This window comes from Zeugodacus cucurbitae, chromosome 5 (genome assembly GCF_028554725.1).
Source record: "Zeugodacus cucurbitae isolate PBARC_wt_2022May chromosome 5, idZeuCucr1.2, whole genome shotgun sequence".
Lineage (NCBI taxonomy): Eukaryota > Metazoa > Arthropoda > Insecta > Diptera > Tephritidae > Zeugodacus > Zeugodacus cucurbitae.
The window spans coordinates 29,035,176-29,057,638 of NC_071670.1; the positions used below are offsets into that span (position 1 = coordinate 29,035,176).

General features: G+C 36.4%; 1 protein-coding gene across 2 annotated transcripts in view; it reads right to left on the bottom strand.

Annotated features, from left to right (window-relative positions):
• Window positions 1-13,015: 13,015 nt before the first annotated feature.
• LOC105220330 (GTPase-activating Rap/Ran-GAP domain-like protein 3) overlaps window positions 13,016-22,463 on the bottom strand; it is a 159,756-nt gene continuing 150,308 nt past the window's right edge. For both annotated transcript variants that reach the window (XM_054230511.1, XM_054230512.1), the window contains 9 exons: window positions 21,309-21,412; window positions 21,022-21,193; window positions 20,792-20,901; window positions 20,029-20,181; window positions 19,002-19,314; window positions 18,331-18,814; window positions 18,045-18,190; window positions 15,381-16,409; window positions 13,016-15,314 (listed from right to left, as the gene is read on the bottom strand). In XM_054230511.1, coding sequence (XP_054086486.1) covers window positions 15,025-15,314; window positions 15,381-16,409; window positions 18,045-18,190; window positions 18,331-18,814; window positions 19,002-19,314; window positions 20,029-20,181; window positions 20,792-20,901; window positions 21,022-21,193; window positions 21,309-21,412 — 2,801 coding nt within the window. In that variant the 3' untranslated portion in view covers window positions 13,016-15,024. The remainder of the gene's footprint in view (window positions 15,315-15,380; window positions 16,410-18,044; window positions 18,191-18,330; window positions 18,815-19,001; window positions 19,315-20,028; window positions 20,182-20,791; window positions 20,902-21,021; window positions 21,194-21,308; window positions 21,413-22,463) is intronic.

Below are 22,463 nucleotides of genomic sequence, written 5' to 3' on the forward strand. Positions count from 1 at the left end.
TAAGGGGCCAAATTTTTTTGTAAAAATATTTTCAAACCGCCATAACTTTAAAACTAATGAACAGATTTTTAAACAACATGTGACTTTTTTGTATAGAATTTCTCATACTGTAAAACTGTGTATCGTAAAGATTTTTAAAATTAATATTTCATAGCAAAAAATGAAAAAAAAAATTTTTTTTTGAATTTTTAACCCATGCCCCCTTCGATTGTTTTCGAAAATATCTTAAAATGTTCCTTATTTCATCACCTTTTTACCCCCCAAAGGAATTTTGGGACAGCAATATTTGTATGAGCTACAAATAAAAAACCAACTCGGAACATGGTGAAAAATCATTGATTTATGCACTATTATTATCTGCAATTAGCGTAACACAGGATTAACGACGTGGACGTAGCAGACATTTAATCTCCTTTTGTTTTTTTTATTTTTTAATATTTTTTTTTTTCAAATTTTTAATTTTTTTTTGGTTTTTGTTTTTTATTTAAAATTATTACGTACTTGAATCTAATCTAAAATTAAATTAATGGTTCGCCATCTCCTGATATTCTACTTTCACTGCCATTCAGCAGGCTGGAGAAGTGTTCCCTCCACAAACTCAGTATATTCTGGTCATCAATAACTAGATCACCTCTGGGGGTCCTACAGGAGTGCGCTCCGGTCTTGAAATCTTCAGTTAGTCGCCGGATCTTTTCGTAAAATTTTCGAGCATTACCCCTGTCGGCCAGCTTGTCAAGCTCTTCATACTCACGCATTTCGGCCTCTTTCTTTTTTTGTCTGCAAATGCGTCTCGCTTCCTTCTTCAGCTCTCGGTATCTTTCCCATCCCGCTCGTGTTGCGGTCGATCGCAACATTGCGAGGTAGGCAGTCTGTTTTCTCTCCACTGCGAGACGACAATCCTCGTCATACCAGCTGTTTTTTTGGCTTTTCCGAAAACCAATGGTTTCGGTTGCAGCTTTACGTAAGGAGTTTGATATGCCGTCCCACAGCTCCCTTATACCGAGATGCTGATGAGTGCTCTCAGAGAGCAGGAGTGCAAGTCAAGTAGCAAATCGCTCGGCTGTCGGTTGTGATTGCAGCTACTCGATGTCGAACCTTCCTTGTGTTTGTTGACGTGTGCGCTTTTCTACACAGAGGCGGGTGCGTATCTTAGCTGCTACAAGATAGTGGTCCGAGTCGATGTTGGGACCACGAAGCGTATGCACATCAAAAACACTGGAGACATGTCGTCCATCTATCACAACATGATCGATCTGGTTGCGAGTGATTCGATCCGGGAACAGCCAAGTAGCTTGATGGATTTTATTATGCTGGAATCTTGTACTACAGACGACCATATTTCGGGCCCCGGCGAAGTCGATCAGCCTCAGACCGTTTGGTGATGTTTCGTCATGGAGGCTGAATTTTCCGACTGTTGTGCCAAAGACACCTTCTTTACCCACCCTAGCGTTGAAATCGCCAAGCACGATTTTTACATCGTGGCGGGGGCAGCGCTCATAGGTACGTTCTAGGCGCTCATAGAAGGTATCTTTGATCACTTCGTCCTTCTCTTCCGTTGGGGCGTGGGCGCAAATCAGCGATATGTTGAAGAACCTCGCTTTGATGCGGATTGTGGCTAGACGTTCATCCACCGGAGTGAATGCCAGGACTCGACGACGGAGTCTCTCTCCCACCACGAATCCCACACCGAATTTGCGCTCCTTTATATGGCCGCTGTAGTAGATGTCACAAGGACCCACCTTCTTCCGTCCTTGTCCCGTCCATCGCATTTCTTGGATTGCGGTGATGTCAGCCTTTACTCTTACGAGGACATCAACCAGCTGGGCAGAGGCACCTTCCCAATTAAGGGTCCGGACATTCCAGGTGCATGCCCTTATTTCGTAGTCCTTTAAACGTTTGCAGTGGTCGTCATCAAAATTGGGGTCTCTCATCCGAGGCTGTTTTTTCTTTTTCATTGGGGGGGTGTTTTTATGTGGTGGGTCCCAAACCCTACGCACAACCGCATAGGCGGGTTTCGCCTTCTCACTTTAGCTCGCCTCCAAACGGATGTCTATTGGCTACCCAGAGGATACTTGGTCTAAGACCGGAAGTCGTGAGCTGCTTGAGCCACATGTAAAAGAATCGTTCCTGGCCACTCCCAAGTAAATGACAATCAGAAACTTTCCTCACTTACGTGAACTTCTACATATGACTCCATCCATCATACAAATATTGCTGTCAAAAAATTCCCTTTGGGGGGTAAAAAGGTGATGAAATAAGGAACATTTTAAGATATTTTCGAAAAAAAATCGAAGGGGACATGGGTTAAAAATTAAAATTTTTTTTTTTCATTTTTTGCTATGAAATATTAATTTTAAAAAATTTTACGATACACAGTTTTAAATTTTGAGAAATTCTGTACAAAAAAGTCACATGATGTTTTAAAATCTGTTCATTAGTTTTAAAGTTATGGCGGTTCGAAAATATTTTTACAAAAAAATTTGGCCCTTACAGTAGGCAACCCCGCGTTACACCGACCTAACACCATATTTTTATACTAAAACTAAACGAGTTAGATATAGGGTTATATATACCAAAGTGATCAGGGTGACGAGTAAAGTTCAAATCCGGATGTCTGTCTGTCCGTCCGTCCGCCTCTCCGTCTGTCCGTCCGTGCAAGCTGTAACTTGAGTAAAAATTGAGATATCTTAATGAAACTTGGAACACGTGTTCCTTGGCACCATGAGAAGGTTAAGTTCGAAGATGGGCGGAATCAGACCACTGCCACGCCCACAAAATGGCGATAACCAAAAACACATAAAGAGCTATAACTAAGCCATAAATAAAGTTATGAAAATAAAATTTGGAACATAGATTCGCATTAGGGACGGGCACATTTGAATGTAATTTTTTTGGAAAAGTGGGCGTGACCCCGCCCCCAAATATGTTTTTTGTATATATCTTGCAAACCAATACAGCTATATAAACCAAACCTTCTGCAGTCGTTTCTTTTAGCCACTTCTTAATATATTCAAAAAATTAAAGAAATCGGATAATAACCACGCCCACCTCCCATACAAAGGTTAGGTTGAAAATTACTAAAAGTGCGTTAACTCACTAACGAGAAATGTCAGAAACACAAAATTTCACAGAAATGATAGCAAAAGGAAACTGCACTCAGATCTTTTTACAAAATGGAAAATGGACGTGGCATCGCCCACTTATGGGTCAAAAACCATATCTCAGGAACTACTCGACAGATTTCAATGAAATTCGGTATATAATATTTTATTGACACCCTGATGACATGTGTGGAAAATGGATGAAATCGGTTCACAACCACGACTACTTTCTTTATAACTCAATTTTGAATTCCATCTGAATCCTTCACTTTATAATATATACATTAGGAACCAATGATGATAGCGAAATAAAACTTTACACAAATACAGTATATGATTTCTGGCATCACTTGTGAAAAAATTGTCGAAAACGGACTATAACTTTTCAAGGCCCCAGATATCGAACATGTTGAACTCAGCGCCTAAGGTTAAATTTTAACCGAAAATATGGGTAAATCTCTCAGCTAATTTAATGTAATTCAGAGGAAATTGTTTTCTTCCAATAGTGTGTCTCTGTTCCAAAAATTATTATAATCGGGTCATCTCCTAGCTCCCAGCTCCAAAATTCGTTGGGCTTTATTACGCATATATGTATTGGTTAATATGTGATATATCTTAGCAAAATTAAGTGAGCGTATAGTATTGGAAATAGTGTACCTTGCTGGTGAAATTGAATGAAATCGGTTCAGGGATTACCTCAGCCCTCATATCTATATATGACGATTCTCGTTATTCTATTAAACTTTATGCCGAATTTATGGGTAAATTTGTGGGTTATCTTAATAAAATTTCTTCAATAAATTGCGAGAGTATAAAATGTTCGGTTACACCCGAACTTAGCCTTTCCTTACTTGTTTATTTTAGGTTTTACATATACTATAAGATATACCATTGCCAAAGAAAATAAAGAACTTTTTTTTCAAGTGGATTTTTTTCCAGAGAATGCCTTATATTGTAAAGTAAACGATTCAGATGGACTTCATAGTCCTGGAATATACGAATTAGGCGTGGTTGTGAACAGATTTCACCTATTTCCACGACATATCATTGGAATGCAAGAAAAATATTACAAACCGAATTTCATTCAAATTGGTCGAGCAGTTTAGGAGATTTGGTTTTTGGCCCCTAAGTGGGCGGAGCCACCCCCATTTAAAATTTTGTATACCAATTTGAGTGCAGCATTGCTGTGCCTTATTTATAATGAATTTTAAGGTTTCTGGCGTTTTTCTTACTGAATTAAAGCATTCTTAGTAGTTTTTGACCTAACCTTTGTATGGGGGTGGGCGTGGTTATAATCCTATAGAAAATTTGGTTGATATAGCTTTAGTATCTTACGAGATAGGTACAAAAACTTAGAGGGGGCGGCCTACTTCCCCAAAAAAATTACATCCAGATATGACTCTTCATAGTGCGATCCTTTGTACCAAATTTTACTTTCATAACTTCATTTATGGCTTATTATGGCACTTTATGTGTTTTCGGTTTTCTCTATTTTGTGAGCGTCGCTTAGCAACTTTGTTTATAAATGTATAAAAATGTAAACGTTCATTGGAATTTCAGATATATACTACAATTAAGTAAAATTAAAAGTACCGAATAGACTTTTGACGATCAATGAGTCTGGCTTGTAATTCTCAAACAATCTGCATCTGTATAAATACAATGTGTCTGAAGTTAGTATCATGTCACATATGTATATTGTTTTATGTTTTGAAAATCGAATTAGTGAGGATAGACAATTCGTTCGTTTTGTTATATACACAAGTAATATTAATAAAAACATGTTTTAATTTAGACTGTTTACTTCATTTATTTGAACAAAAATAAATAATATTTACCAAATATTTGAAGGGAATTAACAAACGCCATAATAGTTAAAACTAACTACAATTATTCCGTATTAGTTGAAACAAATAAAAATACCTTACTGAAGTGAGAGCAGTTCTACTATATAAGGTACTAGCTGACTCCGCAGTCGTTGCACTGCGTGAAATTATTTGTTTGGAAAACAAAGTTGAATTTGTATAGTGTTGGAAAACATTTATTTGCGATTTTTCTAATTTTATTTTTCAATGTAACTCAGCTTAATAAACAACATTTTTTGTGTTCTGTTCCGGTGCATAAATGTACAGAGAAGATGATTTTTCAACTCGTGAATGAAATTTATGCCACACACCTCCAGCGACTGTCTTTGAGACTTGTTTATTGTCATCCCAAATGCAAGTCTCATTGGAAACTGAATACGTTTGAACCGAAATGGCAAATCGTTGGAACTCAAAGAAATTCGTGGAATCAAGCATTCTGCCACCTTGTAAGTCCCTTTAAAAAATTCTTGCAACTATTACATTATTCGATAGCAGCTATCAAGATTGCGAAGCATAATAAATGACAAAGCATTATAATGACAAAGAATTTAGAAATTTCACTGGATAATTCACAGCTTCGTCTTCATTTTCAACATGATCGATCGATGTGTATGAACACCGGAAGTTGACTTTAAGTCGTATAGATTAAATCATCGACATCGGTATTTTTGCCAGTTAAAAATCTGCGTGCACTCAATTAATCGTAGTTACGATAAATGTGGCTAATGTTCGGATTGATATCAAACCATTAGAAGTATTAACCAGAATTTGCTCAGTTCTTTGAAAATCTTTTGCGGAGCTTTCCTGTTGCAGGAACACACGCATATTCATGGTCAATCATATGGTTTTCGCGTGCCGCCACAAGTACGATGACTTCGATTGATTTCGAAATAACAGCATGTGTTTGTCAATAATAGTATCATTACGCCACCAAAGCGACGATTATTATTCCACGATGTTTCATAGATTTGCATGTTTAACTGAAGCTACAATGTCGAATGTGCCGTTTCTCCAACTTCAAGTAGCTTTGCTGCAATTCCAGTAGATGCGAGAGCCAACGTAATGCCAAAATCAATGATATCAGAATCAATCAGGATTCCCAGTTCCACCGTGCGTATCAAGAAATAAAAGTCCACCATTTCCATCATGGACAGCCTTAATCAATTCATCATAGGTCGTCTTTTGCTGCTCATTAAATAATGGAACATTTCTTTATACTTGTTGTTCCAAAGTTATTCTGTCGTATGCACGATTCAGTACATCTCTAATTTGACGATTTGGTGATGGCATATGAATTTCAATGCTTCATTGTAGATTTCACCGCTCATTTGCAATTCTGAATTCTCTGTTGCCACTTGCCAATTTCCGACTTTTCAGAATTGTTTTTTTTTATAGATAGATTGAAAAAAAATGTATGGAAAAAAGTCACTTTTTGGAATTTTACAATTTTCCGACTAAACCTTCCAAGATCCACAACGAACAACCTCTGAACGTTTCATCAAGAATGGTTCAACCGTTCTCGATCCTTAGCGTATCTAATCTTGAACCGCTTTCGCAGCGCAAGGAACGGAGGCCCTCAAAGATAAATAATTTCCCCCGTTTTTTACACCTATATAGCCTATAGTCTTCCTCGATAAATGGACTATCCAACACAAAAAGAATTATTCAATTCGAACCAGTAGTTTCGGAGATTAGCGCGTTCAAACAAACAAACAAACTCTTCAGCTTTATATATTAGTATAGATTTGAAATCCTACTATCAGCGCAGTCAAAATCTGCCTAATAGAAAAGCGAAACCAAGCAAACTATTACAAAAAGCAACTAAAATACGAAATTGCTACCATCGCTTTTGGTGGGTGTATTGGTTTTAACCATCACTACCAGGTTTACGGGATACGCTCAAAACCCAACACCAACCCCAGGGGTAGGTTCTCCAACTCCAGCCACACCCGGAGGTTCTCCGACTCCTGCTCCATGAGGAGGATCTCCTACCCCAGCTCCAGCAGGTGGACCACCAACACCAGCTCCAGCTGGAGGATCCCCAACTCCACCTGGCAGTTCCGCTCCAGAACCTCCCGCTGGTTCTTCCCCAGAGACTCCTGGTGGCAATAATGCTGCTGCTAGAAGGAGAAGGCAAAGAAGACGACAAGCTGCTAGAAGAAGACGTGTGGCAAGAAGAAGGCACCGTCAAGCCCGAAGACGCGCGCGTCGAAGAAAACAACGAAGAAGACAAAGACGTCAACGCAGAGGAAGAGGAAATCGAGGTGGAAGGAGAAGAAGTGGTTAATTTCTCTGAATTTAATTACTTATATGTATGTGTAATATAATAAATTTAATTACTGGACCACTTGGCAAAGTTTGTAAAAGCATATAAAGACTTAAACAAAGTTCAAACGAATGTACTCATGCGATAATGTTTATATAATCTATTGCAATTTGAAACACTATGCTCATTGAACTAATTGTTGGATTCGACTGAACTTATTTTGTGAACCTTTACATTTTATGAGAGACCATTAATGGGGAACTGATAGCAATTCATTGAACTAAAGCGAGGGGCTGGAATTTGCGACTAGACACAAGGCAATAATTTTCCGTCATTACAACCTTCAGTCTCATAAGGAAAGATCGGTTAAAAACTCTTTGGAAATCAGCGGCTGGCAATAGAATTTTTGTGAACACTTAATATATCCATCTTTATTGATCGAAATACCTAATTTAACTTCATTTGGTTCGCATACTTCTTTTTTTTCCTATGCGTACTTACATGCTATTATTTGGACACTAAGTGTTGCCAGGTGCAATCTGACATTTCCATTGGAAAGTTTGACATTTTTTAGCATAACATCACTCAGAACGTTTTGTCATTTAATCGTGAATTGTTTTATTTACAGGGAATTAAAAAATTCATCTCGGCCAAAAAATGGATTTAACTCGTGAACATTTTCGTGCGATCATTTTTCACAACTTTCGACGTGGATTATCGCGACAAGAGTGCATCGATGAACTCAAATCTTTGTATGGCTACGAAGCACTATCCTATAGCACTGTGAAAAACTGGTACAACGAATTCAATCGTGGCCGACGCTCGCTCAAAGACGAATTCCGTGAAGGTCGTCCAAAAACAGCCGCTGTGCCAGAAAACATCGATGCCGTACGTGAACTGATAATGCAAGACCGTCATGTAACATATCTTCAGATAGAGGCATGCCTATGCATTTCTCCCACCAGCATACATTCGATATTGCATGAACACCTGGTCGTAAAAAAGGTTTGTTCTCGTTGGATCCCGCACAATTTGACAATCGCTCAAAAAAAGTGCTTCGAAAATTGGGTTGAGCGCATGCAAAAGTGTATAAATCTTGATGGAGAATATTTTGAAAAACAATAAAACCATTTTCGTTCATTATTAGGCCAGAAATATATATAGCAGCCCTCGTAAACACACATCATAAACTATACACTGTTTCTAATGGCTGTAATATATAGTACAACGAAAGCGTTTATTATCTTAGTAAACAGAAATGGCATTTTATATATGAGGAGTGACTTTCCAAAAGGGGATATTTACATTTTTATTTTTTAACTAAGTATGCAATCTTGTTCTTAGTGCTAATATTCTTAATTTCGTCACTTCGATTATGAATTGAACGAGATAGTTCCAAGTAAAAAAGCTTTAATTGTGAGCGTCCGTTTCAAAAAGGGATATTTTTACACATAACAAGTAAGGAAAGGCTAAGTTCGGGTGTATCCGAACATTTTATACTCTCGCAATTTATTGAAGAAATTTTATTAAGATAACGCACAAATTTACCCATAAATTCGGCATAAAGTATAATAGAATAACGAGAATCGTCATATATAGATATGAGGGCTGAGGTAATCCCTGAACCGATTTCATTCAATTTCACCAGCAAGGTACACTATTTCCAATACTATACGCTCACTTAATTTTGCTAAGATATATCACTTATTAACCAATACATATATGCGTAATAAAACCCAACGAATTTTTGAAAAACCTATAATTAGGTATATGGGAGCTAGGGGATGATATTTTTGAAAAACCTATAATTATGTATATGGGAGCTAGGAGATGTTGTGACCCGATTTTAATAATTTTTGGAATAGAGACACACTATTAGAAGAAAACAATTTCCTCTGAATTACATTAAATTAGCTGAGAGATTTACCCATATTTTCAGTTAAAATTTAACCTTAGGCGCTGAGCTCAACATGTTCGATATCTGGGGCCTTGAAAAGTTATAGTCCGTTTTCGACAATTTTTTCACAAGTGATGCCAGAAATCATATACTGTATTTGTGTAAAGTTTTATTTCGCTATCATCATTGGTTCCTAATGTATATATTATAAAGTGAAGGATTCAGATGGAATTCAAAATTGAGTTATAAAGAAAGTAGTCGTGGTTGTGAACCGATTTCATCCATTTTCCACACATGTCATCAGGGTGTCAATAAAATATTATATACCGAATTTCATTGAAATCTGTCGAGTAGTTCCTGAGATATGGTTTTTGACCCATAAGTGGGCGATGCCACGTCCATTTTCCAATTTGTAAAAAGATCTGAGTGCAGCTTCCTTCTGCTATCATTTCTGTGAAATTTTGTGTTTCTGACGTTTCTCGTTAGTGAGTTAACGTACTTTTAGGTCATTTTTATACTCTCGCAACAAAGTTGCTACGAGAGTATTATAGTTTTGTCCACATAACGGTTGGTTGTAAGCCCTAAAACTAAACGAGTTAGATATAGGGTTACATATATCAAAATGATTAGGGTGACGAGAAAAGTTCAAATCCGGATGTCTGTCTGTCCGTCCGTCGGTCCGTGCAACTTGTAACTTGAGTAAAACTTTAGATATCTTAATGAAACTTGGAACATGTGTTCCTTGGCACCATAAGAAGGTTAAGTTCGAAAATCAGCAAAATCGGACCACTGCCACGCCCACAAAATGGCGAAAACCGAAAACACATAAAGTGCCATAACTAAGCCATAAATAAAGCTATGGAAATAAAATTTGGTATGAAGGATCGCACTAGGAAGGGGCATATTTGGATGTAATTTGTTTCTGACGTTCTTGGTTAGTGAGCTAACCCACTTTTAGTAATTTTCAACCTAACTTTTGTATGGGAGGTGGGCATGGTTATTATCCGATTTCTTTCATTTTTGGACTGTATAAGGAAACGGCTAAAAGAAACGACTGCAGAAAGTTTGGTTTATATAGCTTTATTGGTTTGCAAGATATATTCATAAAACATATTTGGGGTCACGCCCACTTTTCCAAAAAAATTACATACAAATGTGCCCCTCCCTAATGCGATCATATGTTCCAAATTTTATTTTCATAACTTTATTTGGAACGATGAGCTGTATGTGTTATTCGACGACATAGACATAGTCCAGCGAATAAAAAAACAGCGGCTACGCTGGCTAGGACATGTTGTTCGAATGGACGAAGGTGTATTCGATGCAGTACTCGCTGGTGGAAGCAGAGGAAGAGGGAGACCTCCACTCCGATGGAAGGACCAGGTGGAGAGGGACCTGGCTTCGCTTGGAATAACCAATTGGCGCCAAACTGCCAGAAGGAGAGATGCGTGGCGCGCTGTTTTGGACTCGGCTATAACCGCGTAAGCTGTGTCTACGCCAGTCAAGAAGAAGAAGAACTTTATTTATGGCTTAGTTATAGCTCTTTATGTGTTTTTGGTTATCGCCATTTTGTGGGCGTGACAGTGGTCCGATTCCGCCCATCTTCGAACTTAACCTTCTTATGGTGCCAAGGAACACGTGTTCCAAGTTTCATTAAGATATCTCAATTTTTACTCAAGTTACAGCTTGCACGGACGGACAGACAGACATCCGGATTTGAACTTTACTCGTCACCCTGATCACTGTGGTATATATAACCCTATATCTAACTCGTTTAGTTTTAGGACTTACAAACAACCGTTATGTGGACAAAACTATAATACTCTCTTTAGCAACTTTTGTTGCGAGAGTATAAAAATTAAAAAAAAGAAACATTAGTATTTTTGGTTAAAAAGCGTGGGTGCTTTGTATTATATTTTTCTCATATTGAACAACTCACGATTTTTAACCTAAAATACAAATATGTTTCCTTAATTAATTGACAGAATATTGATGCTGTTCGGCCAAGCAGAGATATATATGTTCACGCATTATTATTAGCTGGAGAGATTATATTTCTCTTATTATATCAGTTGACTGATCTAGAATTTCCGCAGAAATTATACTATTACTGTTTTCAAGACGTATTTTGTCCTGTTGAGCAATACAACCAGAGCGGCTCATTTGGAGTGAGCATAATATTCAACATCAGTCCAAACCTCTCTTTGTTCTAATTGTCCTTGTTTTAATTTAAAACTATTTCCACAAACGTTAAGAATTATATATACCGTTGTTGTCTGGAGATTACAACACGTATTGACTTATATAACTTTTAAAAGTCCATACTGTCTAAATTTTTAGTGATTTAGTAGGTTTAGTGGTATGAGAAATAGCTTATTTTTATAAATATACACATATTAGAATTATGGTCCGATTTCGGTCAACTGTAATATAAAATACCTCTACTTCGAAATTGACTGAATTTGCTGAAATTAAATAGCCAGAATTTTAACCTTTATCAAGATTTGCACAAATTTTTATGCTTTGCATTTTACTGTAATTGAATTATAATCAATCACACTTTAGCTAAGTTATATATTATTCACTGCGTGTCATCAGGATAGCGCCGCCCTCCGAGCATGCGTGGATGTACTATAGATAATATTTGGTATTTGGTATTATTCTTTAAAAAGTAAATATAGTGGTATACTAAGATTAAAATTTGTGTTGTAATTTGGGACTTTTTTGGTATTTATCCACAATAGCGGATGAGTAGAGTAATTTTATTTTTCGCCAGTACGAAATAATTATAAAGGCAATATGGTATTTCTATTGAATCGCTTATCATTCCCGTCCTGCTTTATGGTGCAGAAGCTTGGACGATGTCAGCATTAGATGAGACGACACTAGGAGTTTTCGAGAGGAAAATTTTGCGCAGGATTTATGGTCCTCAGAACATTGGCAACGGCGAATACCGCAGACGATGGAACGATGAGCTGTACGAGTTATAAGATGACATTGACATAGTTCAGCGAATAAAAAGACAGCGGCTACGCTGGCTATGTTGTCCGAATGGACGAAAACACTCCAGCTCTGAAAGTTTTCGATGCAGTACCCGCGAGGAAGGGGAAGGCCTCCACTCCGTTGAAGGGACCAGGTGGAGAGCGACCTGGTTACACTTGGAATCTCCAACTGGGGCCGAACTGCGATGGAAAGAGAGGAGTGGCGCGCTCTCATCTATTCGGCTATAACCGGCTAAACGGTTCAACGCCAATTACATACATATTTACATACATTGAAAACTTAAAGATTTTGTGTAATAAAATTAAATAAAAAAATTGAGATACGTTATACGTTTTTTTTAACAACAATTCCATGGAAAACAATTGACAGATGATGAGTTGTTGTCTAATCGCTAAATTCCCATATTGTGGAACCGACGCGACGCTAAACTATTTTCGGTATATATACACATAGGTGCTACGACCATTTCTTTTGTAATTGCATTGTGTCAGTCTATAGACTAGGTTCAAATTGTTGGTTCCCGATCTAAACAAAGAAAATGGTGACACATATTGATAAAATTAATAAAATTGCTCAATTGATTTTTGTAATTGAATCAATGTTTACTGATATAGTGTGTATAAGATGCCACTTCTTGAAGTATTTGAAACAAAAACGTCGATGACCTTTCAGTGAATATATCCCTTGTGACATATCCTTACTATTTTAAAACCGATGTTCGCAACGATGAGCATGTTTTTCAATGGATGTTTTATTATATTACTTACTTACTGAACTTTTCATATTGATTAACAGTTACAAAACTAATAGTTTTAGATAAACTTTATTCATATTAAACATTGTATGCATATCAACACAGTTCTAAGAAGATAAAAAACAGGTAAGACTTAAATGTATAGTATAATAAATATCAACAGCCGAAGTGAATATACAGTATTTAGCTTTAGAAAAAGTATTTGTTATGTATATGTATATACATACGTATTTTTTATGTATACACTACACTATACACATATATTTATATAAGTAGTCCAAATATTACACCCAAATATGAATTCATTAAAATGAAATATTGCATTTAAACACTAATTCTGTACTAGGGATGAAAAACTGGTTATTATTGTACGCATATAATTCTTATTAAGTACAAAATACGGTGTGTACAAATATTGACACAGCAATGTTGATGTTGGGAGATATTTTTTGTGAGTGTACATTTTTTTCTTTAATGCAATTTTTTTTACAAATAAATCTCTACATATAAAATTAATGAAACTGTATACATCCATGTATATCATTGTATATTCTACTTTTGTAGAAAATAATATAAGATTTTAGCTTAAGTATGCTAGAAGAACAGATATGCATTGCTACTTTTGATTACGACGCTTTGAAAAGATTCACAGCTTAATACGGTTCGTTATCAGTTTGCCTTAAACGCAATTAATATATTTTATTCATAGCGATTAACTTATTTTCGAGTCAATGTTATCAGTGCATAACATAATAGAATGAAATCTTTATTCATGTCCATGTATACATACTATATGGAATGTAAATAATAATATCACTGCATTTTTGTATAACAAGACTCTGTTGTCTAGGCTAAGCTTAAAGAGTAAGGAGATCACGACTATAGCAATATTTGGTAACTCAATTAATATTTTTGAAGTAATATTATCGTTAGTTAGTTTTATGAGATGTTACAGAAACTTTTTGCTCAATGGGCTGTTCGCTTAACTTTATTAGTGCAGTAGAATGATCAGATAAGTCAGTACATGTATCTGCTTTTAAAAGCGATATATCTATATTTCTGACTACAGCAAAATCTATGAAGTCTGGTACTTTGTTTCTATCACTGGGCCAGTATGTCGGCTTACCAGGAGATATTATATCAATGTTATTGTGTTTATTTATAATGGTGTAGTACAGCTGTCGACCTTTCGGATCAATAAGACAATCTGTAATTTCAAAACGAGGTGGACAGCCATTAGATTAAAGTCAGAAACCATTAGCCATTAGATTAAAGTCAGAAACCCGGTTTTCAAGAATATGGTTGTAGCTTGTAATTGGGCTGTAGCATGCGGTTCTAAAGCAACTAGACCTTTCGAGCTCTTCGCATCGTCATCAGATCTATTGCTGAATAAGCCAAATCTGTTGCCATTTAAAGTTCCAGGATTATTTAAATTCGGCGAAATTTTTTTGAATTGACCGCTGACTTTATAGCACTTGATTTTCTTTTGATATTAATGTAGCGGTCAATGCCAATCTGAACAGATGGCAAAATTCGTTTTAGTACATGCTCACCTTGAGAGAGTTTTAGTTGTGTTGTTTAATTATTTTTATTGACTTTAATGCAGATAATTCAATCAGATAAATAACGGAGTGCATTAAAACATACTCTTTCAATGTTTTCTGACTTAATATTATATGATGTTTATTTAACTGTACCCGTAAATAGAGTTGGCTTCTCTTTATGAGAAAATTGTAAAAATCAACAGCCAAATTTGAAAGCTCCTTAAGAAATAGAAATTTGTAAGGCTGGAAATGCTCTCGTTATACGGAATTTGTGCTCAATTTGTGTGACTCAATAGAGGCTTTCATTCATTATTCTGAGTTTTATTTCAATTACGAGTTATAAAACTCTAAAACGCACCATTCAAATAATCCATTACAAACTCTCCGCTGGCAGAGAGTAAAAGAAAATGAAAAAAGTTTACTTTAAAGCCATGAAAAGTAAAAAAATATAAATATTGTTATACCCTAGATATGTTACTGTGATACAAATATTGTAGTGATTTAACTAAATCTTAATGATCAATTGGAGTTGTATGTACATTACTCGTCGACGTTTAAGTTTTTTATTTGCTATTTTCTACTATTATCTTTAGCCTAATTTTCTTGTGAGAGATTTTTTTGAAACCTGCGTAGTTCCTTCGTCAACCACATTTGTATCTCATTCGATGGTGAAGGCGTCGGTTTACTCTTGCGTGTTTTTAACGCATTTGATCCTCCATTTAATAGCAGTGGAACTTCGTCAGCATAGCCTTCATCGTCCTCGCGAAATTTATTGTCGTCACAATATTCCCGCTCACTAAAATGCAGTTCCATGGGGTTATAATCTCGAATTATGGGTGTTGCTATCAATGTTTCTTGAGCCTGTCGTTGTTTCGGGTCGATGCCTGAGGACGTAAAGTCATTTCCCTTCATTTTAATATCGCGTTTTTGTCATTCATTATACAAAATACCTGGATAGCTGCTCATCGACAATGAAAGATGCGCGTCCATAGACTTTTGACGATTTGTCAGCGATAACGCGCCTAGGTGCTGGGTTGGATGCGTCTGAGGTGTCACACCAGCGGTTGCCGTTGCATTGAATGCATGCATGTGGAAATGCGAGTGAGCACCAGTCAACTTGACTAGAGGAATGCGGTAGACACGCAAGGGCTTCATACGATCTGGGGAATATGAGAAACCATCTGTGAGGTTTGGTGAATTACCTCCTCCACTACCACTACTTGTGACACTATTAAAAAGGTTGCGATACTTGGAAGTTCGTCTGGTGGGCGACATTGGCGATTGCTGGCTACCCTTACTGCTGTTACTATTACTGCTGCTACTGGTATTGTTACGAGGCGAATTGGGCGGTACACCATGTTGCGTTAGCTGTTGCTGTTGTAATTGTTCACTAGCAATTGCAGTGTTGCGCAATGCACTAAATCGGTTGTCAGTGTCTCCGCAGGAGTTACTTTTAGCTATAATCGGCTTATCTTCGTACACATTGTGGGTTTTCTGGAGCGAACGTGCGCGATGTATATGTGGTAATGAACCACTAGCGTTCGGTATCTCTAGCAAATTGGTTAGTTCATGTTCTAGATTTATGGGTATACTTGTACCTTTTGGAGTTGAATAAAGCAGTTCACCTTGTGAGAGCTCTTCATTAGAGGATGCCTCACTGGGAGTGGTAACCAAGCGACGTTCGGATGCTGAAAACTCATTTATATGCAAACCTTTAATATGAAGATCCTTAGACATAAATTCTGGTGCAGTTGTAACAAAAAATATATCCCGTTTGGAGGTTATCAGCTGCAATTCAGGCATTATTGCTGTATGCACCAAGTTACCGTTCACCAAGAGTCGAATTTCCATTGAGTCCGATGTGAAACCAAGTATATATGGAAAGGCACACACAACTGCAGTCGGTGATGTATTCCAATGGAAGTCGAAATTGTTTTTTGTACCAGATCGATCACTAAACTTTTGAAAATGACATGTGTCTGTAGGGCATACCAAATTTATAAATTAATAAATAAAGTCAATAAAACCGTTATAGCTAGCATAAAATAAGATAAATGATTAACAAATAGTGGCATACATGAAATAAGTAATAAGGCACAATGGTTAAAATTTAAGTACTAAGTCACAAAATATTTTTTTACAAGTCCGTATTCAAACTGAAGAATAATTCTATAAATTCTTATGTAAATATGATAAGTAAAACGCATACACCCTGATAGTCACGGCTGGTCATAGGTCAGACGCACCCATTTTTTTCCTTAATGAACCCGTTATATTAAAAGGTTTGTTTTAGGTGAACAAAACCTTTCTCTTGTGAAATTTCAAAAAAAAATTCTATAAAAAAAGCTCATAGTTGCTTGACTTGTGCAAACATAACAGTGCATTCGAAATCTTTAGACACTTCGTTTGTCTTGTGTAAAAAGGAGCAATTATTTTCATTAATAAAAGAGTTAATATTAAGAACACAGTGGTTTTTTTTAGCAATATTTAAAAAATATGAATAGTTAATATTTTATACATATTTTACTCACAAGGACTATTGAATCGAAATATTGCCAAACAAATAAAGTGCCATTCCAGAACTGTCGACCGATGTTTAAAAGTTCCAGAGAAATTCGAAAACAACTTTAAACGGCGAACTTTAACAGTACGATCGGTTCATAAATTGTTAGAATTGGTTGAAATTCTACTAAGTCGGCATCTAAGATCAGTAAATTAGCCAGAGTAAACACAATCTTTTCAACCGTTAGCGTCTAAAAATTATGAAAACTCCACTTCTGAGTGCCATATGCAAAGAAAAAGGGTTTCAATTAGCGGACTCAATGAATGAATACTATTTTCGTGATTTACGCAAGGAAGAATTTTGTTTAAGCAGCCATCGTAAGTGGGTAATGGTACGGGATGCCATCACGTTCTTCGAAGGATTGATTTTATTTTTATTGATCAGAAAATGAACAGTGACTTCAAAATAACATTAGAGCCTGTTTTTCAAATCAACACGTTAATATTATGCCTTGGCCGCCATATTCTCCGGGTCTTAACATATTTGAAAACGGTTGGAATTGACATGCATGGAAATTTTATGAGGAAGGTAAGCAATACGAAGATAAAGAACCATTAATTGTAGCATTTACACTTGCATGGAGTAAGAATTCGTAAATTACATAGACTCTATCTTTCATTCAAGGACGAAACGGATAAATGAAGTTAATGCAAACAAAGGAAGCAGTAGACTTTACTGAAAATAATCCTAATTGTATCCTGATAAGCCTAATATTGACACTCAAAATAAATGTGTAAAATAAACAATTTTTCTTCCAAAAATTAATTACTTTAAGTGGGTTCTGGTGACCAAAAATATAGCCTAATTTTAAACTGCTCTAATAAAATGTTTGAAAAAACAAAATTTCGTGAACTTAAATCTTTTGAATATTATCCCTGAATTATAATTGAAAAACAACGGAATTTGTACATCAACTTTTTTTAATCGAATCCAGATTTAAAGATTTAAGCTGAATACTATTGTAAGTACCTGTACGTCTAACCTATTGCCGATGTGTGTAAGTCTGAGCTTAATGAATATTAAAATCTTAAAAACTGAAGATACAACTTACGGTTATAACACAACAGTAATTCTGTTTCCAGGCCATCGCAGAGTTCAATAGCCGCCGTCAATTGGGCTTGATTTCTCTTCGCCGATTCCAAATCATAGAGTCTATTGGCTGTACCCGTTTGATCGCACACAATTTCGTAATGGTATCTAAAAGCAGCGTGAGTAAACAAATGCGTATTCCGTATGGTTGGAGGAGTAATTAATTAATTACAAACTAATTATATAAATAATTGCTATGGAATTTCCTCTATCGCATTAAACTCACTCTGTGCTACTTAGATACTCACTTGTAGCCAACGCAAATTAGTCCACCCGCATTAGTGTTTGTTGGTCCTTCCAGCGGCGTTATTACGCTTGGCGACTCACACAGCGTGATTTCCTTTTGGTAGATGAAACCTTCCACCGTTTCTGTGTCATTCTCCGGACACCACGACGCCCAGGCGGCTGAGTGTTTCCATTGGAATAACTGTAATTTGCGGTTGACTGCCACCACCAGTCTCAAATGGCCGCCACTAACACGTGAACTTGCATACAAATGACAACCGCGTGTGCGATCGATACGTCGTTCCTTCACCTCGGCACGACTCCGGCAACGCAAAGTTTCCTCGCTATTCCTGGGCTGGAATTCACGCAAACGAAAGACGTGAATGCGATGAGCGTCACGATTGGTTAGTGAGCCACCACGTATGAGTACAATCCCATGGTCTTCGAGCACGCTGAGTTGGCGCACTTGAAATGACTTGTCGAAGACTAGCTGATGTGATTGATCCTCTGTAAGAGGTTGAGAATGCTCAATTCAAGTATTTTTATCAAAATATATATGGTATTTGTATATAAATATTATGTCTATATAATAGTATTTCAATTTGGAATCCTGTATAATTGTGTAGATAATTGAACAACAGACTCTACTAATACGCCTCTTCATGCATATTAAATGTATAATAATTTATTTTACCTTTCATTAGATATGTGCCATCGTCAGTGGCAATAAATAAGCTGTCGTCATTGGAACCGAATGAGTCACCCGCCAGCGTACCACGATGTAGAAATGATGGATAAAAGCAATGTGGTTCCCACGGCGGATTGCGAAATATTGTACAAGGGCTGGCGGAAGCAATGCTGGTGGGCGCATCGCCACGCACTATAGCCTCTAGTTTGAGCGCCTGGCCGATGCGCACGAACTCTATTTGGCGCGCGTCCTCTTTTATCTTTGATGTGCGGGGCACATCGTAAAGAACTTCGGAGAACGCGCGTCTATTCAGCATATTCTGTAATACAAATAAGGGGTTATATATCTGTGGTGGATATGGGTGCACGTGTGTTGAGTATCTGTGCACTGGAATCTCAGCAATATCAATAAAGTTTTATAGTATTTATTTGTTTGCCTGAGTCTTACAGCTAAGTGTTCGTAAAATTATTTCTAAAATACATATCGAAGGAAAGTTTGTTTTAAACAGATGGAAGTTATTTAAAAAATATTGACATTTCGCAGAAATACTCTCCTGGTTCAGACAAATAATACATATGTACAAATCTTCGTCAACCAGATTGTTTGAAAGTTAAAGGTGCATTTTATGGAAATTTTCGATATTGTTAATTAAAAATATTCTGGTATATCTCTAACGCTTGTTTATTTCTTACTTGGTTTAAGGAAGTCTAAAGATTTTATTTGAAAAATTAGAAGTACTTAACAATATAGATATTGTTTACACATGATTTTCTATTATCATATATTTACTGATGAATAAAATAGACAATCTGATATATAGAAGAATTAAATCCATAAATTCACCATAGACCTTTAACAGCTCGTGCGATGTTTGATAAACGCTATGTAAATATTTGTATGTATATTGCACAAACAAACAGTGATATTAGGATCATAAATATTATATTATCTTCAGTATGCTAACCGTGCAGACATTATTTTATGGTAAATAAATTCAGATTTTGCAATTATTTGATATATAAATATAACTTACCAGTTTACTATCACCCATGTAGTCTTCATATAAGTCTTTTATTAACATATCCAAAGTTCTCTCTCTTTTTTGTGAAAAGATTGGTGTTTGAAAAGTTGCTTTTTCAGCATTGATCATTTTTACAAGCAGAAACTCACGAAACATGGAAATGTCCTGTGAAAACAGAGACAGTGGAATAAGAGCAATATATATTTTTATTTAAATTAAATTACTTTGCTTGAGAATTTAAACATTACAGCATAGAGGACATCATACTATACTATATAAAACTTTTATTCTCATTAACTAATATCTATTAATTTTGCTTGTCCTCAATTTTAAGAGGCAAAGTTTGGCCAAATTAACCTTTATACGAAGAAGAGAGTGTAAATACTACAAGCATAAACTACTGGAGAATCTGCATTCTTATTGAGTGTATTTAATAATTTATTAGGATTTGCTTCTTTTAATTACTGCGAATAATATGTATTAACCATAATGTCATGCATATTGATACATGGATATGTGCAGTATGCATTCGGTAACTTAAACAATCAAGTAACTCGTAGCAAACTATCGCTGCAAAGGCATCTGTTTTTCGTGAGAATTGGAAACGTATCAACGAGTGTAAAAAATGTCCATTAGCTTTAGTTATCGTGTGTGTACTGTAAATGGTATTTATTACTCTTAGGCATGTACAGGTTATCTGACACGTTAACACTCCCATAAATACTAAATAACAGTAATTTATGTATGGTGGCAAAATTATTTTTAGAACACTAACCGTAAATTCAGGTGGATTTGGAAGTGTTGGTCCGAAGGGCGGCACATTCTCATCGCAAAAGACTGCCAAACGATAAGCATTGTTGATTTTCATAACAACCGCAAAAATATCTGTGAAAGTGATTAATATTTTTTCAAATTTTTTCAGGTAAGGCAATTGCAGCTACATTATTGGTACTGACAGATGGGAAACAATTTAAATATAACGTTATTTTATGTTCCTGTGCTTACGTGTAAATTGACTCTTGATCCATGTGGGATCAAACGCTGTCGGCAGTATAAATTCACTGTTATCTTGCGCCCGTGCCTCCATTTGTTGCGCGTTGGTCTGGTTGACGGATGATGGCTGGTCAATGAAAATAATGTTTACAATGTCATTGCCAATATGTCGCTTCCGTTCCACCTAGGAGTAAACAAACAAACAAGCATTGTTGCGAATTAATAGCCCAATACGACTTCGGTTTATTTCTTAATGCGAAAACTGACAAAAAGACTTTTATCAGTTGTTTGATATGTACCTGTTGCCGATTGTCCTGGGAATATGGCAGGAGCGTCGATACGTGAAACATTATTTCATGGCCTTCATATAACGTATATACGGAATATTTGCCAGTCATATCGCCTGTTGAGTTTACAGAAGGATATATAAGAATGGTGCAAGTAAATACATAGGGAAACTAATCGGTTATAACGGGTGATTTTTTTGAGGTTAGGATTTTCATGCATTAGTATTTGACAGATCACGTGGGATTTCAGACATGGTGTCAAAGAGAAAGATGCTCAGTATGCTTTGACATTTCATCATGAATAGACTTACTAACGAGCAACGCTTGCAAATCATTGAATTTTATTACCAAAATCAGTGTTCGGTTCGAAATGTTTTTATCGACAAATTTTGTTCAGCGATGAGGCTCATTTCTGGTTGAATGGCTACGTAAATAAGCAAAATTGCCGCATTTGGGGTGAAGAGCAACCAGAAGCCGTTCAAGAACTGCCCATGCATCCCGAAAAATGCACTGTTTGGTGTGGTTTGTACGCTGGTGGAATCATTGGACCGTATTTTTTCAAAGATGCTGTTGGACGCAACGTTACGGTGAATGGCGATCGCTATCGTTCGATGCTAACAAACTTTTTGTTGCCAAAAATGGAAGAACTGAACTTGGTTGACATGTGGTTTCAACAAGATGGCGCTACATGCCACACAGCTCGCGATTCTATGTCCATTTTGAGGGAAAACTTCGGAGAACAATTCATCTCAAGAAATGGACCCGTTAGTTGGCCACCAAGATCATGCGATTTAACGCCTTTAGACTATTTTTTGTGGGGCTACGTCAAGTCTAAAGTCTACAGAAATAAGCCAGCAACTATTCCAGCTTTGGAAGACAACATTTCCGAAGAAATTCGGGCTATTCCGGCCGAAATGCTCGAAAAAGTTGCCCAAAATTGGACTTTCCGAATGGACCACCTAAGACGCAGCCGCGGTCAACATTTAAATGAAATTATCTTCAAAAAGTAAATGTCATGAACCAATCTAACGTTTCAAATAAAGAACCGATGAGTTTTATGCGTTTTTTTTTTTAAAAAAGTTATCAAGCTCTTAAAAAATCACCCTTTACAGTATTCAATTAACTTATTTGCTATTTCTTTAGTTTGTTTACTACTCTTCCGAAAAT